Source organism: Apteryx mantelli, chromosome 30 (genome assembly GCF_036417845.1).
Source record: "Apteryx mantelli isolate bAptMan1 chromosome 30, bAptMan1.hap1, whole genome shotgun sequence".
In the NCBI taxonomy this organism is placed as follows: domain Eukaryota; kingdom Metazoa; phylum Chordata; class Aves; order Apterygiformes; family Apterygidae; genus Apteryx; species Apteryx mantelli.
In genome coordinates this window covers 963,444-980,297 of record NC_090007.1, presented here as the reverse complement: position 1 = coordinate 980,297, position 16,854 = coordinate 963,444, and the positions used below count along the sequence as shown (strand labels likewise).

General features: G+C 71.4%; 1 protein-coding gene across 4 annotated transcripts; it reads right to left on the bottom strand.

Moving 5' to 3' along the window:
* Positions 1–54: 54 nt before the first annotated feature.
* MIDN (midnolin) lies at positions 55–16,745 on the bottom strand. 4 transcript variants are annotated; one of them, XM_067312672.1, is made up of 8 exons: positions 16,557–16,745; positions 13,881–14,106; positions 12,362–12,449; positions 12,015–12,077; positions 5,732–6,118; positions 4,993–5,125; positions 4,589–4,876; positions 55–1,390 (listed from the first exon to the last, which is right to left on the bottom strand). In XM_067312672.1, the coding sequence occupies exons 2-8, from the start codon at positions 14,096–14,098 to the stop codon at positions 1,128–1,130; spliced, it is 1,440 nt and encodes a 479-aa protein (XP_067168773.1). In that variant the 5' UTR covers positions 14,099–14,106; positions 16,557–16,745; the 3' UTR covers positions 55–1,127. The 4 variants fall into 4 exon arrangements, with proteins under 4 accessions (XP_067168773.1, XP_067168774.1, XP_067168772.1 ...); XM_067312673.1 differs by lacking the exon at positions 16,557–16,745 and adding an exon at positions 14,241–14,794; XM_067312671.1 differs by lacking the exon at positions 16,557–16,745 and adding an exon at positions 14,245–14,794.
* Positions 16,746–16,854: the final 109 nt, after the last annotated feature.

Here is a 16,854-nt window from a genome sequence, read left to right as displayed (position 1 = left end):
GCCCCCCCCCGCGACGACCACTCACGGCAACGGCAGGCGCGGTTGCATCCAGACTGCCCAAATTTATTTCAAAAATAAAAAATAAAATATTAAAGACCGAAAGCCTCGCTCTCCCCTCCCCGCCCCCCCCCTCCCCGGAACACACAAAAAAGACTTTTACAGACAAAAAACACATCACATGGGTTTTCTATTTGCACAGATCTCCTGACGAAAAAATCAAAGTCGGACAAGAAAAAGGATTTCTACGGCCTATGCAAGACTATGTCAGTATTGGCTCAGTCGGGTAATTAATGTCTATAAATATTAGCCCCACGGCTTGCAGACAGCCATGACCGAGTACTGGGTTTATTTATTCATTTTTTTTAATCTTTTTTTCCTCTTTTTTAAGTTAAAAAAAAAACAACAACAAAACAAAAAAAACTCCAACCGACCAACAGGCGGGCGGGAAAGAACTCAGCGATTCCCAAAGTTGGTCTCTACCGCGGAGGGGAGGACACCCCCTCTTTTCCCTCCGAAAACAAAAATAAAAATACCCCCCAACGAAGCCCCCCAACCACTTTCGCTGCCGCAGCGGGCGCGGGGCCCCCGGCGCGGCGCGGCCCCCTAAAGTGCACGCGGGGCCGGGCCGGGGCGCCGCCGCCCGGCAATGCTACATATAGAAGGGAAGGAAAAGGCAGGGCCCCCGAGCCTCGCCGCCGCGCCGGGGGCCGCCCGCCCGCCCCGGCCTCGTCTTCACAGCCAAAAAAGCAGCTTCGGCCCCGGCGCCGGGTCCCGCCGGGCCGGCCGGCGGCGGCGCCGTGGCCCCCGGCACCGGCGGGAGCAGCGGGTGCCGGGTCCGGTTCCCGCGCTGGGGCCGGTTCCCGCGCTGGGGCCGGTTCCCGCACCTCCCGCCCGGCTCCCCCCCTCCCCGGCTCCCCCGTAAGGGCGGCGCGGGGGGGGGAAAGGCTTCCCCGGGCGCCCCCGACGCCGGGCAGGGCCCAGGAGCACCCCGAGGGCGCAGGAGGCGGCAAACCTAGAGGAGATCTGGCCCATGGAAACAGAAATCATAACACCACCAGGCGAGGCGGCGGGAGCGGGGCCCCGCCGGAGGAGTCCGCGGCCCCGGGCGGCGCCGCCCGGGCGCAGCTCTATGCTACAACGAACTCGGATTTCATGTCCGCCTTGACCTCCGGCTTCCACACCGAGTCCTCGAAGTCCAGGTCCAGGCTGCCTTCGCTCGACACGCTGCTGTTGCTGTTGGTGCGGCTGGACTTGCGGTTGGGCAGCCAGTGGTAGGGGGCCCGGGCGTCCCGGCGCGCCTTCCGGCGCAGCCGCTTCTGCTGCATCAGCAGCTGCAGGCGCTCCACCTTGCAGCGCGTCGCCCGGTTCTCCGTCTGCCGCAGCCGGTCCCCTGCAACGGCAAAGGCGCCCGGTCACTCCCGGCCCCGAGACCCGCGCGCGCACGGACGCCCCAAAGTGCCCCCGCGGAGGGAGCACGGTGCAAACCCCCCCGAAGCGGGATGCCGCGGGAAAGGCCCGGCGCCTGGCTGCGGCCCCGGCTGCACCTCCCCGGTTTAACGGAGCGGCCCCGGCTGCGGCGCCTTGCCCAAACGCCCCGGCGAGGGGAGCGGGGCGCCCGGCCCTGGCCTCCCCCGCGGCACAGCACAGCACGGCACGGCACAGCCCCGCGCGCTCCCGCGGCGTGTGGGAGGACAAGCAAGCAGAGCGCTCCAGACGTGGGCTCCAGCGCCGGGGAAAGAGGAAAAAAGGGATGCCGCTCGGCAGCGAGCGCGGCTGGGAGAGGGGCTGCTGCGCGGCATGGGGGGGACAGGAGCGCGCGCCCCGCTCAGCTACACCTCCTGCCTCGGCTTCCCCCTTGCGTTTCGGGGGCAACCGAGACCCCTCCGACAGCCGGCACCAAGCGCCGCCGCACCATAAGAGCCCACGGGGCCCCGACGGTGCGAAACCCCCATCCGAAACTCGGCGCAGACCTCAGGGTGCCTGCACCCATCCAGCACCCTCTGCTCCCCGGATGCTGTGTCGGGGACCTGAGCTGGCCCCGGCATGGGAACCGGGGACAGAGCCACCCCCGGAGCACCTGTCCCCGAGCCGCGGTGCCGGGCTGGGACCGGCTGGAGGTTTCGGGGGTGTCTCCCCCCCCCCCGCTGGGAATTTCACCCCAGTGCAGAGAGGCCGGGGCGGCGCAGGGCGAGCCCGACCCGGAGCCCGGGAGGACTCGTCACAGCGAGGGGACGCAGGTTTCCCCCCACCAACGCAGCCCTGCGCCAGGCGCAGGTGGCCCGGGACAGCCCCTGCGCCGGGGTCAGCCGTGGCGACGCGCCGGGAGCCCCGGCCACGTCACCGAGCGCCGGCGGGAGCCGGGCACGGAGCCGCCTCCGGGGCCCGGCCGGAGGAAAGGAAGAGAGAAAAACGGAAAGGGGGAGAGACCCCCCCGGCCTCGGCCGGGCCCCGCGCTCCCCCCGGCAACGGCGGTTTCAGTTCTTTTCTCTAAGCAAATCGCGGCGGGGGGGGGTCGGGGCGGGCGCCTCCGGGCGCCTTCCGGCCACGGGGCGCGCAGGTGTGCGGAGCAACCGCCGGGGGGGCCGCGGGAGCCGCCCTCCGCGCCCCGGCGGGGTCCGGCCCCCCCCCCAGGCTGCACCCCGGTGGGGGGGGGGGGGGCGAGCGGGCAGGGGGCACGAGCTGGGGCTCCCCCCTCGCGAGCCGCCGCGGTCGCGCAGGCACAGCCCTGCCGAGGGGCCGCGCGCGGGGACACCGCAGCTGCCGGCCCCGGCCGCGTGCTGCAAGCGGAGCGCTTGGGCTATTTAAAAAGCAATGCTAAAAAAATAATAATAATAAAAATAAAAAAAAAAAACGGTGCGAAGGGGAGGAGGCGCCGGGCTGGGCCGGGGGCCGCGGGCCGGGGTCGCAGGACGGGGCCGGCGCCCCTGCCGAGCCCCGGGGCGCCCGCGGTGGGTGCGGGGCGCTCGCCACGGCTCAGCGCTCTCGCCCTGCCGGGAGACGCTTCCCGCAGCCAGCGTCGCGCTGTCTCCCAGGGCCGTGACGTATCTGGGGCAACGCCGCGGAGGCAGGGAGGCTCCCGCGCCCTGCGCTGCCGGCTCAGGCGGCAGGAACAGGAGAGGAGGAAGCAGGGGGTGGAGGAGGAGGAGGCAGAGAGAAAGGGGAGAGGGAAGGGGGGGGAGGAGAACAGGAGAGGAGGCGGCGGTGCAGAGCCCCGCACCCACGGGCAGCGGGCGGCTGCTCCTTCCAAGCGGGCGCAGCCCCGGGCACGCGGACACTGGCCGCGTGAGGCCGCGCACCGGCGCCCGGCTGCCCCAAACCGGGGCAAAAGCAGGCTGCTGGGGTCGCATCCTGCCTGGAGCACCCAGGGGTGCTGCGGCCCCGGGAGCCTCCCCTGCACCTGCGCGCGGCAGGTCGGGGTCCTGCAAGGCCAGGAGGGGGGCAGCGGGACGGGAAGCACGTGTCCCATGCCGGACACCCCGGGCGACGGGGCAGAGCTGGACTGGGGTGACGGCACGGGACGAGCGTGCACAGTCTCAGCCCTGCCCCACGGCAGCCTAGGGGCCGGCAGCCCCCCCGCACCCTCCCACCCCGGGGCCTCAGCGGGGCCCTTTGCCTGGGCCGGGTGTCACGGTGGGGAAGGGGTGGCGCGGGGGCAGTTCCCCCTCGGCGCTCTGCCCGCGGCTGTAAGAGCACCAGCTCCCGCGCGCTGCCGGGGGGCCGGGTGGCGAGCCAGACCCCCCCGGGGAGAAACCCGGTCCCGAGGGCAGGAGCGAGCCCTTCCCGCGCCCAGGAGACCTCGCAATCCCATGCGGCCCCGGAGCCGGCCACGCAATGCAACCCGGCCCCCTTGCCGACCCCGGGCGCCTGCTGCCGCGCCGGCCTGGCTATCACACCCAGACGGACACCTGTCAATCACGGAGGCCCTCTCGCAGCCACGGGGGGAGGCAGCTCTGCTGCAGCAGCCGGGGGGGGGGGCAAGGCCCTGCCCCGCTCCGACCCCCAGCTGGGGGCTCAGGCCACCCTGGACCCGCTCGCTGGGGCTGCCATGGGCAGGAGCCTGGCGTGGGCAGGAAGGAGCGGGGGGAGAGGGGGGAATCGGGCCTGCAGTCCGTCCTGCTCCAGCACACTCAGTTGTGCAAGCAAAAAAAAAAAGGAAGCAAATGGCCAGTCTTTAGAGGGGGGGGAAAAACCCCAAAACCCCCCCAAACCCAGGCTCAGTTTACTCTGCAGCAAATGGCGCTGTCTGAGCAGCCGGTTATCCGCAGGAGTTACCCCTTGGGCAAGGCGAGGGGGAGAGCGGAGGCGGCTCGCGGCTCGGCTGGGGGCTGCAGGCGCTGGGCGGCCCCGCGGGACCCGGGGGCCCTGGCAGCCTGCCCCGAGCCGGCGCTGGCCCCGAACCCCCGCAGACGAGCACGGAGCAAAGAGCGCGCCAGGAGCGGACGGGTCAAGGAAGCCAAACACAGGCGGCAAATCCCGAAGCCGCTCCCGGGTCCTGCCGTCCCCGGGGGCGGGAGGGCAGCGCGCGCGGCCGGACACCGCGCGCCCCGAGGCCCGGCCCACGTGAGCGGGCGGAGGCGGCCACGCTTACCGCTGGGCTTGCACATCCGGATCTGGCTTTGGCACTGGACGACGGAGTGCAGGGGCGGGGAGGCCGCGGCCGCCGGCAGGGTCTCTGAGGTAGTTTTGGTGGCGAGGTCTGGGGACGAGGGAGCCGAGGAGGAGGAGAACTGCGTCTGGCAGCGGAGCTGCGTCAGGGACTGCGGCATGCCCTGGTAGTGTCGCGTGGCACTGAGGAGGTCGTTCAGGATCTGCAGGATGGTGCCGATGTCCCGCCGCGGCCGCCCGCTGCTGTCCTGGCAGTTGGGGTGCAAAGTGCCTGTGGGAGGGGAGACGGGGGCGTGAGACGGGCAGCATCGGGCAAAGCCCCAGGCACCAGCGCCAGGCCCCGTCCTCGTCCCCGCGGCGAGGCCAGCACTGCCCAGAGGCACCTACCGGAGAAGGTCCCTGAGAAGACCCCAGGCGCGTGGTTGACGAAGCTCTCGATGACCGCGCCGGGCTTGCGGGATCGGGGCGTCGGGGCGGGACTGCTGCCCGGGGAGCTGTTGCTGCGCGTGCTGCAGTCCACCTGCGTGGAGGGAGAGACGCGGATCAGTCCCCGGACGCGGCACCCACGCGGGCTGCAGCACACCGGACACCCGAGCGGACCCACATCCCCCCAACGGCCAGGGTCGGGCTCGGGAGCCCCCAGCAGCCTCCCCTGGGCAGGGAGCCGGGGCCGGCGGGCATCCCCAGGCCGAGCCGTCCTGGCGCCCTGCGGACGGTCCCTATCCTGCCCCGCCGTGCCTCGGTCCTGGTGCTGCCCCCCGCCCCAGGCCTGGGCTTTGCAGGCAGGGAAGAGAAGAAAAGCCTGCGGGAGCTCTGGAAGCGGCCACCTTGCCGGGCTTGGGGACTCTCCTTGGAACGGGCAGGGTCTAAAGATCAGCGTGGCAACAGCCCGGCGATACCGCCACGTCCCCAAACGCCTCCGCGGGCGCTGGGGCTGTCTGCAGACCCGGCAGGGAGCACTGCCGTTTCACGTGCGGGATGTCGAGGCAGGGAGCAACGGCCCCGGGGAAGGACTGGGAAGAGCATGGCCGTGCTCCAGCCGCTCCGCTGCCGCCAAAGGGAAAGGACCCCCAGGAATCCGGCCCCCCCCCGTCCCACCTGCGGGAGCTCCCCGGGCCAGACTCACCTCCGAGCAGGAGGAGACGACGCTGCTGTTCACCGTTTGCGTGCTGGCCCCGTGCGACCGGAACATCCCGGCGGTGACGGGCGCGGGGTGGGGGGCGTTACAGTACACGGGGGCGGCGGGTGCGGCGGGCGCGGGGCTGGGCGCCGGGCTCTGCTGGCAGGCGGGCACCACGGGGATGCGGGCGAAGCTGGAGCCGGCGCCGCCGTGCAGCGTCCGGCAGTGGGGGCTGGCCGCGGCGCCCGCCTCGCCCCGGCTGGCGATGACGTGCCGGTGCTGGAGCTGCCCGCTGCTCTGCTGAGCCGCCAGCTGGAGCTGCACGAACATCATGTGGTCGCCAACCCGCAGGGCCAGGGTCAGCGGGGACCGTCCCGACAAGAAGTCGTTGACCTGCGGAGAGAAGGGCCGACATGAGCACCGGCCCCGCAGCAGCGCGGCACACGGAACCCCCGACGCCAAGGAAAGGGTCTGGCGGGGACACGGGACGCAGCAGCGCACCGGAGGGGCGACCCCTTCCCTGCAGCCCTTTGCCAGGGCCTCAGCCCCGCCGGCAGCCGGGGAGCCAGGCAGGCAGGCAGGCAGGCAGGCAAGCAAGCCAGGCCTCGTCCCCGCACGACCCCAGCCCGGTGCCAGCTCCGTCAGCTGACCGCGCCACGCGGTTATTTTCCTCCCCCCCCGCCCTCCCCGCCCTTCATCTTCCAGCACAAAACTGCCGGGCCCTCCCTGCCCGCCCAGCAATAAAGCCGCCGCGGCGCGGGCACTCCTGCCAGCGCCCGCCGGGCAGGGCAAGGCCGGGCAGGGGCCGGCAGCCGGGCGGCCGCCCGCCCCGGGAGACGTCTGCGCAGCTGCACCTCCCACCCGCACGGCCCGAGGCGGGCGCCCGTCCTCCCGCGGGGACGGGGGTGCAGGCGGCGCGACCCCAGCGCGGGGACGGGGGCACCTGCGCCACAGGGGTGACGGCGGGGCAGGGAGGAAGCAGGCGAGGACACGCCGGGGCCCCGGCACGATGGCTGGGGGGGGGGGTCCTGGGGCACGGGCAGGACAGGCAGCAGCAGGCAGCCCCTTCCCCCCCCCCCCAAACGTGCCCATGGGAGGGCTGGGCCAGTGCAGCGGCCGCGTGGGCAGGGTTCGCCCCTGCCCACGGCGGAGGCGTCCGGCGCAGGCAGGTGATGGAGCAGCTGCAGCACAGGAACGAGTGCGGGGCCCGGCCCCTGCCCCGGCGGAGGGGGCCCCACGCACCAGGCCAGGGCCAGCGCCGCCCCGGCCCCCCAGCACCTGCACCGGGAGGAGGGGGAGCTCGCCGTGGGGGCTGGCCCTGCCATGGGCCTCCCCCTGCCTGGGGCCGCTCGGCATTGGCCACGGGTCCCCAGCGGGGTGCAGGCAGCCGCGTGCCCCCCCCCCCGCGCCCCCCCCCCCCACGCACTGCTGGGGGGAGGCAGCCGCTCGCCCCCGCCAGCCCGGCTGCTGCGGCCGCGCGCACACGCACACACCCGCACGCACGCAGCGCTGTGGGCAGGACGCCGGGTCACAGCTAATGGGGATGACGATACCGCCACCCCCCCAAGCCGAGCTATTCTAGGGCACAGCAAGGACTGGCTTTCCCAGCCCGTCACGTGCAGCGCCCTGCGCGGCTCCCCGGCAGGCCTCGGGCAGACGTCACCCACCTGCACCCCCCACCAGCACCTTTGGGTCTCAGCCTTCCCCGGGAGGAGGAGAAGGCACCCGGGGGCAGCGCCGCAGCAGGACGGGGGCCCCAACCCCCCCCAAGAGCCTCTGCTCCAGCTGCACTCCCAAATCCCATGCACACCCAACGCCACCCCTCCCCGGCCAAGGGCAAACGCCTCTGCGGAGCGCGGCCCCCCGGCCGGCCCCGCGCCAGCCCCATCCCTGCCCCGGCACCCCCGCGCCCCATTCCAGTGGAGGCCGCTTCTGAGAAGCCGTGGGAAAAGCAGCTTTAAAAATACCAGCAGCAAAGCCCTGAGCATGTCAGGCGGAGGCTGCAGAGGAAGAGGTGGGCGTGAAGGAGACACGGCAGCTCTGGACACGGAGGTTACGGGGCGAGGGGGCGGGAGGGGACGGCGCGCGCACACACGTGCATGCACACGCCTGTGCGTGCACACGCGGCACCTGGCCACGGGCGAGCAGCACCCCCAGCCCCAGCCAGCAGGCGAGGGGAGCCCCCAGCCCACCCCCGCTCCTTGCCTCAGTTTCCCTGCCTGCAGCAGGCCGGGACAGACGCTGGCCCGGCCGGGTCTGCCCAGCAGCTCCGTCCTCCCCCTGGCCCTGCGGCCGCGGCTCCCCCTCCCCACCTCTTGGTCACGACTCCCCTTGCTCCAGCCACAGCAGCGTCACTTGAATCAAAGCCCCAGCCGTCACGACTCCCGCGCGGAGCCCTTGGCGCGCGCGCAGCGCTCACCCCCGCAGGCTGCGGCGCTGCCATGAGCGCCGGGTGCCAGAGCAGCGCCCGCCGGCTGCCCGCGCCGAGGCGCTGGCCCCGTGGCCGCACACCGCCCCCGGTGCCCTGGGGGGCCCTCCCAGCTCCGGTGCAGGCAATGCGGGGGGGAGCAGGGTGCAGGCACCTCTTGCCCCCAGCCGGGCACAGCCCCAGCCCCCGGGCAGCCTCCCCCCATCGAGCCCCTGCCTGGGGCACGGGATCGGCTCTCAGCCCCCCCGGCCCTGCTGCTATGGGGGTGCTGGGGGTGGAGAGGACCCGGGTGGGCAAGGGAGAGCCCCCCGGGCCCCCTGCCAGCCCCTGCTCCCCCCCTCCACAAAGCCAGGCAGCCGGGCTGCCCTCGCTCCCGGGTTTAACCCCTTCGCAGCCCGAGGGAGGCCCCAAGCCGCCAGTGCCCACCCATCCCCGGGAGCCCCGGCGGCTCCTGCCTCCTCGGGGGCCCCTGACATCAGCCGGCGCCCGAGGCCGCCTCGCCGCTCCAGCTGACTCACACCTGCCTCACGCGCCCTGCCTGACCCTCGGCAGCCTGAGAGGCGACCGGAGAGCCCCAAACCCACGCCGAGCCCTCGCCGCCGGCCACTTCCCAGCAGCACTAAAAATAATCCCTTCCTCCCCAAGCATGGGGCTGGGGTCGCTGGGCCACGCAGCGGCCAGCCACGGGCTGGGGACGGCCACAGCCCTGGGCCCCGCTGCCCCCCCGCACGGCCCCCGCGCAGCTGGGGCAGGTCTGTGCTTCGCCGCCCCCCAGGAGACGCGGCCCCCTGCCCAGCCCGGGGGCGCAGGCTGCGGCGCGGAGCCGGGCTCAGCCCCTGCGGGCGCCCCAGGCAGGGCGGCCAGGCCCAGCAGGAGCTCAACTCCGGGGCTCCCAAGCGCCCGCCCCCACGTCGCTGCCAACCCCCCCGGCAAAACCAGGCCGCTCCAATGCAAACACGTCCCACCCAGCCGCCTGCTTGGCCGCCCACGGCCGGCCCGGGGAGGACCCCGTCGCTCCCAGCCAGCTCTGCCGGGGAGGCTAGGGAGAGGGGACAGCCCTACTGAGAGGCCACGGCCCCCCGGAGCAGCTGGGGCTCCCAGGAGCCTGCCAAGCCCCACGGTCCTGGGAGAGGAACAGGCAGCCTTGTGCCGGGCTCCAGGCCCGCAGGGATGGGGCAAGTGTCTCCCGGCTGCTTCTCAGAAATGCCGATGACTCAGAGAACGCTGCATTCCCTGCTCGCTTCAGCGCCTGGCCCCGCGTAACCCCGGCCCCCAGCCCCAAACACCCCCAGGCTGGCGAGCGGCGCGGGGGGAGCGAGCCAGGCACCACGGCCCCTGGCGCCCAGGAGCTGCCTCCCCGCCCAGCGCTGGAGCCTGCCCCCAGCCCAGCATCACCGCCTCCCCCGCGCGGGGAGGCCCAGCACCCCCCAAAGACGCCGACAAGCTGCTCTGCTTCAGTTCCCGGCAGTTCGGGAGGGGAAAGGCCAGCCTGGACCAAGGAAGAGGGGGGGAGCAGGAAATAAGCCCCCCCAGCCCCAGCAGGCTTTCAAACAAGCTCTCCAGCCAGGCGCAGCTGCGGCCGACAGCTGGGATCCTGACGCCTGCTCCTGTGCTCGCCCAGACGCTCTCACTGCTGCTCGGGGTTTTTTCCATGCCAAGAAGGGCAGAGGGCCAGGGCCACTCGGCCACCATTGAGAAATCGCATTCCTCTGGCCGGAGCCCCCGGGCGAGCCGGGCCGCGGGAGCAGGTCCCCAGGAGGGGCAGGATGCGTCCCTGCCGGTGCCCCCAGCGCGGCTGCGCGCGGGCGGAGGCACCGGCCAAGGAAGAGCTGAGGCTGCAGGAAGACGCGAGCTGCCCGCTGCGCTGGGGCCGTGGGCACGGCTCCTGGAAAGCGGGGGCAGCGGCAGCCCGTGCCCAGCGGGCAGGAAGCGCCGCCGGCCCTTCCAGGAAGGCCCTGGGCGCCCAGTCGGGGTGCAGCGTCACCTCCTGCCCAGCAGCCGCTTCCTGAAGGCACCTGGGCTGCGGGGGGATGGCGCGGCGCCTCGGCCCCTCGCCACCCCCAGAGGAAGTCGGCGCAGATCTCCCTGCGCTGTCGGAGGATGCGTGACGCAGGCAGAGCCAAGCAAAGCATGAATGAGAGGAGTGGTTTCCTGCCCCCCCTCCGCCCCCCAGGTGCTGGCGGCTCCTCTCGCACAGCCCCGGCTTCCTGAATCACCGACCCGGCAGGAGCCTGCGGCAGGCAGGGAGGTGCAGAGCCCGCTTCCCCGGGCCCGCGCCGCCCACCCCGGCATGCCCAGGCCTCCGAGGCCTCCAGCCTCCCTGGCAGAGCCTCGAGGGGGAAATCCAGGCTGTGCGTTGTGCCCTCTGGCCCTGGCACCGGCCGGACCGCAGCCCTGTGCGGCTCTCGCGGGGGGATGCTGCACGGCCCCACCACAAAGCGCTGCAGGACCCCGAGGGTGGGCACAGCTCCACAGCCCAGCTGGGACAGAGGGCACCCGAGCAAACGGGGCTCCACGGGGAGACAGAGGCCTGGAGGCAGGGATGCTGGAGGCAGCTTCCAGCCAGGAGCAGAGGGCTCTAGGCCCCAGCTCGCCCTGTAGCAGCTCAGCCAACACCCAGTTAAACCAGCTGCCCGGAGTCAAGGTCGTGCTGGGCAGCCAAGGGCATTGCAGGTCAGCGGGGGTCCCCAGCACCCCCACGGGGGGCAGGCCCAGCTCTCACGGCCATCCCCAGGGAGGGCACTGCCCATGTCCTCACCGAGCCCCACAGTGCTCAGACCCCCCCACCTGCAGCCCCACACCAGGGCTCCCAGGTGCACCCGTGCAGCGCTGAGGGCCAGGCATGACCCTGGTGCTCAGCCCCTTTCTCAAAACTCAGCCAGGCAGGTTAAAAAAAACCCTCTTATAAATAAGCTCCAGCACTGGCTGGAAAGGAAGGAAAGAGTTTAACAGTAATAATAAAGAGACTAAAAACAAAGAAGCAGAGGCCTTCGCGGCTGGGGGTAAATTCCACCTTAGCTGCAGCCAGCTCGTGGCTGCGCGCGCACACGCGACCAGCTCAGCCAGCCATGGGAACGCTTCCTTCCAGCGCGCGGCGGGCGGAGGACCCCCCCGCCCATGACACCTCCCGCGTTTGAGGCCGGCCCCACCAGCCGCCAAGAAACTTCACAGTTATTCTAAACACAGCCTCCACCAGCACCACCCCCTTCCCGGCCCCCACCAACGCCCCCCTTCCTCCTCGCCACCCTGTGCTACGAGCTCAAGGCCATAGAGCAGCCGCTCCGAGAGCGCCAGAAAGCCTGGGCACATCCAATTTTTTTCCCAAGGACAGCTCCAAGGAGAGGAGGAAGAGCCCTCCTCGGCACCGGCTGGAGAAGCAAAGCTCTCCAGCCCAGAGACCTGCTCATTACACACCACCAGCCTCAGCCCCCGGCAAGGCAACACCGGGCTTCAGAACCTGCTTTTGCATCAGTGGGCTGGGGGGACGTGGGGGGCTGCTGCCCGGCTCCCCTGGGCCAGGCCCTCCAAATGTCAGGCTCCACCACCGACCTGCTGCGTGACCTTGAATGAGTCACTTCACCTCCCAGCGCCTCTGCCCTCCCCGGCTGCCTGGTTTGTTTGGGCTGTGCCTGCTGCAGCGTGGGACCTCCCTGCGCTCGGTGCTGTACAGGATGACGGTGCCTGCCCCAGGCACCACCCTCAGCGCTACCAAACCCTACTAAACGTGAAACCCAAAGGAGGCACCAAACACCAAAGCCATTTGGGAGGGGACGAGGAGTCAGATCACAGCAGTCCCTTCCCCCAAACCACCCCGCAGAGCGTTCTTTGTCTCTATCAATGCGCCAACATCATGCCTCTCACCTGAGTTTCAGTTAAGCTTTCCAGAGCTTGCATCACCGACTGTTCTGGCCTGGACGCCTGGGACTGGAAAAAAAAGGAGGGGGGGGATTAACATTACAAATGCAGAGAAGGAGGGGGCGTCTGTGCGGCAGAAGGGGAGGGATGACATGTCACTTCCACTATTTCTACACCAGCCCTGAGAAAGCAGTGAAATATTAAACCTGCTGCTGCGCCCAGCCCAAGGCTTCCCTCCTCCGAGGGGGCTGGGGCAGCGGGCGCCGCAGGGCCGCCAGCGCATCCTCGCCCTAGGCTTTAATAATAGATGGGCATGAGTGGGTGGGAGGGAGCAACAGAAAAAGGCCATTTACCATCAAGCCAGCCTCCACAGTGGGCACCAGTGTCAGCTTGCTTCCTTCCACGACCCCCAGGTCCTGCAGCTTTCCAGAACTGAGACGACTGTGGGGGAGAGCAGATGGACACCAGGAGAGGTCAGCACTTCCCTGGCACTCACCAGATAATAGGCACCGATATGGGGGGGGGGGGGGGGAGGGGTAGCATGGCCACGAGGCTGGCTGCTGCCAGGAGACCGAGCCCCCCCCCCCAAGCATCCCCCACCCCAAATGGGTCTGACACCCAGCAGCAAACGCCCCGCAGCCAGGTCAGCAGCTCGGCGGCCTCTGCTCCAGCTGGCCCTGGGTGCCAGGGCGAGCCCCGCTCGGCGGCCCCCACGCGCACCCTGCGCCTGGGGTCCTTCCCTCCGCGCACCGTGTAAACACGGCCTCCGCGGGGCAGGGGCGAGCGGCGCTGCAGCGCTCGGGCAGGCGGGCGCTGCCGGGGCCGGCGGCCAAGCGAGCGAGCAGGCCAGCGCCGGGCTTTGTGGCACACAAAACCTCCCTGAAGGACAGGCAGCCGCTCCGCCAGCCACATCCCTCCCCGCAAGAGGGGGCTGGGAGAGAAATTTTGACCAGCTTGGGGTGGGGGAGGCGGCACGGGGGGAATCTGACCCCCCCTTATTTTTGTAAGTCATGGCAGATGTAAGCGGTTTCTCCCACACACACTCACTCCCCCCATCCCTTCTCCAATTAGAAGCCGGGCGAGACTATTCAAGTTACTCAATCCTGTGTCCAAGGCTGGCGAGCACAATGTGAACGAGAGCTCGGTTCAGCGCCCGGAGCTGCCGGCTCTATTTTGGCTCCTCTTTGGAGGAGGCTGGGGGAGGGGGCTAAGCCCGCCCGCCCGCCCCCTCCGCAGCCCCGGCTCCGCTCGGCCTCCCCCCGCAGCAAACCCGGCTCTGGCAGACAAAGGAGGAGCCCCCCGCCCCTGCGGCGCCCCAGCGCGGCCCCCTTCCCCGCCCGGCCGGGCGCAGGGGGGCCGGGCACCGGCCGGGGGGCAGCGGCGGCCGCCCAAGTTCAGCCCAGAACAAAGGGCAGGGCCCGGCGCGGCGGGGCCGAGCAGAGCCGCCAGCGGGGCGCCGCCACCTCCCGGCGCCCACGAAGGGGCCCCGGGGGCTCCCCCGGGCCGAGGCGAGCGGCGGCGGCGGCGGCCGAGCGGCGGGGTCAGCAGCCGAGGCGCTGCCCGGCGGCGGGCGGCTGGCACGGCGGCGACGCGCAGCCCTGGCCCGCAGCCCGCCCGGCCGAAACAGCCCCCCCGGCCGCAGGAGCCGGCTTCCTCTCGGCGAGGGCGCAGCGGGACTGGGAGAGAAATGGGGCCGCACAGAGGGAAGTGGAGGGAGGCAGGCGGCAGCCTTTGTGCGGCCTCGGGGAGCCCCGTCCGAGGGCAGCCCCCTCCCCCCTCAGCCACGTTGCTCGGGGGGGTGTGAGGGGGAACCCCCCCCCCCGGTAGGGCCCCTCGCGGGGCAGGGAGCGTGGGGGGAGCACCGTGTCCTACCTTTCTTTGTGCAAGAGAGCCAGCCTCTCCTTAGGCACTTTGAGCCGCTGAGACAGCCTCCTCTTCAGCCCTTCCACCGTCTCCTCCACGGGGACGGAGAGCTCATAGCGGGTGCCCGTGGTGGTGTTGATGTAGAGGTTCATGGAGGGCTCGTTCTGCAGCACCTCGCAGGCTGGCGCTCCCCGGCTGCAGCTCCTGGCGCTGGGCTGCTGGTCCATTCGCCGACCTGCGGGAGGAGGGAGCAGCGGTTGGTGCCGGCGGCGGGGAGGGAGAGGGAGGCGAAATAAAATAAAAATAAAAGGAAGTGGAAGGCAGCAGACAAAGGAAGGAGCAGCCCCCCGTTCTGCTGTACACACGCACTCACACACACAAGGGCTGGAGAGGACTGGGCTTCCTCTCCCTCGCTCCGGTTAAATATCCACGAGTAACTCCGGATCCGCTCTGCTCCTCCAAGTCTTCCTTGCAAGGTCTTAAAGGAGATTTAGGTGGGAGGGAAGAACAAGGGGGGAGCAATCCTTCCTACAGGAGAGCTGAGTTTGCACCGACTTGATCCCTCCGGCAATTAAAAAAAATAAAATAAAATAAAAATCTCCCCTTTTCCTCCTCCTTTTCCTCCGGCTCCTCTCGAGGACGTGGGAGACGCGGTCCAAGGGGAGGAGGGGACTGCGTGCGTGTGTGGAAGGGGAGTTAAATGGAAGCGGCGCTGCCTCCTTCCTTTCTTCCTTTCTCTTTTTTTGTTGGGTTTCTTTTTTTGTGCGTTGTTTTTCAGGGCGGGGGGTGGGGTGCGGAGCCCGGGAGGCAGCGGCGAGGGGGCGGGGGAAGGGGCAGAAGGCGCTTTTCTTTCCCCTTTTCTTTCCCCCCCTTTTCTTTGGGGGGCCGAACCCGCCTAACCGGCAGCGTCTGCCGCCGCCGCCGCCGCCGCCGCCGCTCCGAGCTCTGGCGTGAAAGTAACAAAAAGGGGGGGGGAGGGAGGAAAAAAGTTACAATGTATCAACGTTCCAAGGGGGCGGAGCTTCCTCCCCTCATTCACTTCTTACTCCTCCGGCCGCCCCCAGCCAATCGGCGCGCGCCGAACGCGGAGACATCCGCGGCCGCAGCCAATGGCGGCCGAGCAGCGGCTCCCCACGTGGCCAGGCGGCTCCGCCGGGCCCGGCGGGAGGGCGGCCCGGCCGGATTCCTCCCCGCCCACGCGGCCCCGCGGAGCCGCCCCCTCCGCGCCCTCGCCCCGCGCCGCGGAGCCATTCATAATCTCGGAGCCGCACAACAAAGGGCTCCCTATGGAAGCGGGGCCCCGCGCCCCGGGGAGGGGGCCAGGCCCCGGGAGGGGGCCGGCGGGCCGGGCACCGGATTCGCCCCCCCCCCCCCCCCCCCCAGCGCGGGTGAAGGCGGCGAACGGCAGCGCTGAGCGCCCCGGTGGGGCGCGGGGCAGCCGCGGCGAGCGGCCCCCGCGGAGGAGAGCTTTTGTCCCGGGGTGGAAGGGGCGCTCGCGGGGATGTGGGGTGAGAAAGAACACCCGAACGGCAGCGAGAAGAGCCCGCCGGGGGCCACGGAGGGGTTAACGCGGGGCCCGGGCACGCGGGCGGCCCGGGAAGGCGCGGAGGGGGCGGCCGAGAGGCCCCCGCATTGTTGGCGGCCTCGGTGGGAGGGGACTGCCCGCGGGCCGGGGGGGCCGGGCGCCCCGCGGGACACCGCGTCCTGCGAGCCGGAGTGACGCGAGGTCATCGCGAGCGAGCGGAACCGGGGAGGAAAGACGACGGGGGGGACACGCACAGTCACTCGCACACGGTCTCACTCACGCACGGTCACACCCTCGCACCCGATCACACTCACACCCCATTTCCTCCCGGTGACGCCGTTACAGCTATGGGGAACTGCCTCACCGCGGGGCCGAGCCGCCCGCGGCCCCCCCCGGGCGCGCTCCTGCCGGCCCGGGGCCCCGGCGCGGCGGCCCCGCGGGGTGCGGGCGGCCCCGGCGGGGGTCACCGCGGCCCGGGGGGGCCCGGCCCGGCAGCTCAGCGGGGGGGGGCGGCTATGAGTCAGCAAAGCGCCGGCGCCCTCTGCCGGCCGCGGCGCGCCTCCTCCGCCCGGGGGCCGCGGCGGGGGGGCCTTCCCGGGACACCGGGGACCCGGCCGCGGGGCGCCCGGGGCCGCCTCCCGCTCGGCCCGGCCGCGGGGGCCGCCGGCCGCAGCTCTCCAGCCCGGGGCAGCTCCTCGCCCCTCGGCGCGCTGCGGGCGAGCGGCCACCCCCCTCCCGGGACGGGGTGCGGGGACAGCGCGGGGCGACCCCCCGGGGCAGGCCCGACTCGGGGTCCCCGGGCGCCGGAGTGGGGCGAACTGGCCGCGCTCCCCGTGCCCTGAAGGCAGGAAAAGCCGCGAGTAAGCGAGGTTAAAGAGAGGCCAGGCGGGTGGGATGGATTCTCGGAATACCGCCGGCCGGGGGGGCCCTGCCTGTCCGCCCGCCCACCCCCACCGGGAACCGCCGGTCCCGGGGCAGTGGAGCCGCCCTGCTCGCTCTGGAGCCGCTCCGGCAAAGCCAAGTGATCGCAGCCCCGGTCCGCACCCCCCCTTCCTCCCCCCCGATGGCCCGGGCTCCCCGGGTTGCCTCTCCCGGGCTCCCCGACAGCCCGGTCCCCCCGACGGCCCGTGCCGCCCGCCGCCAGCCCCGGCCCCACTCACCGAGCCCGGAGCGCTGCCCCGCGGTTCCCCGGCGCGGCTGGAGTCCAGCTGCCTCCGGCGGCAGGAAGGCAAAAAGAAGCCCCAAAACTTCCCGGGGGGCGGGGCGGTAGCGGAGGGTCGGGCCGGGGCCCGGGGTCCGGCGGAGCGGCGCGGCGCGGCGCGGTGCCCCCTCCCAGGCGCTGGAGCCGGTCCGAGCGCAGCCCTGACGCGGAGCTGCCGGGGAGGTGCCCCAAGTTTTATCCCGCACCGCCCGGGGTGGAGCCTGCCGGGGGCAGGGACCGGCCCCAGCACCGGCCCC

What these genes read in the sequence shown, in the direction of transcription:
- MIDN (XM_067312672.1), bottom strand. Translation starts at nt 14,098, where the DNA reads ATGGACCAGCAGCCCAGCGCCAGGAGCTGCAGCCGGGGAGCGCCAGCC. An exon ending in GCTCTCTTGCACAAAGAAAG is followed by an intron (nt 12,450 to 13,880) that starts GTAGGACACGGT and finishes TCTCCCCCACAG; the next exon opens with TCGTCTCAGTTCTGGAAAGC. An exon ending in TCGTCTCCTCCTGCTCGGAG is followed by an intron (nt 5,126 to 5,731) that starts GTGAGTCTGGCC and finishes CCCTCCACGCAG; the next exon opens with GTGGACTGCAGCACGCGCAG.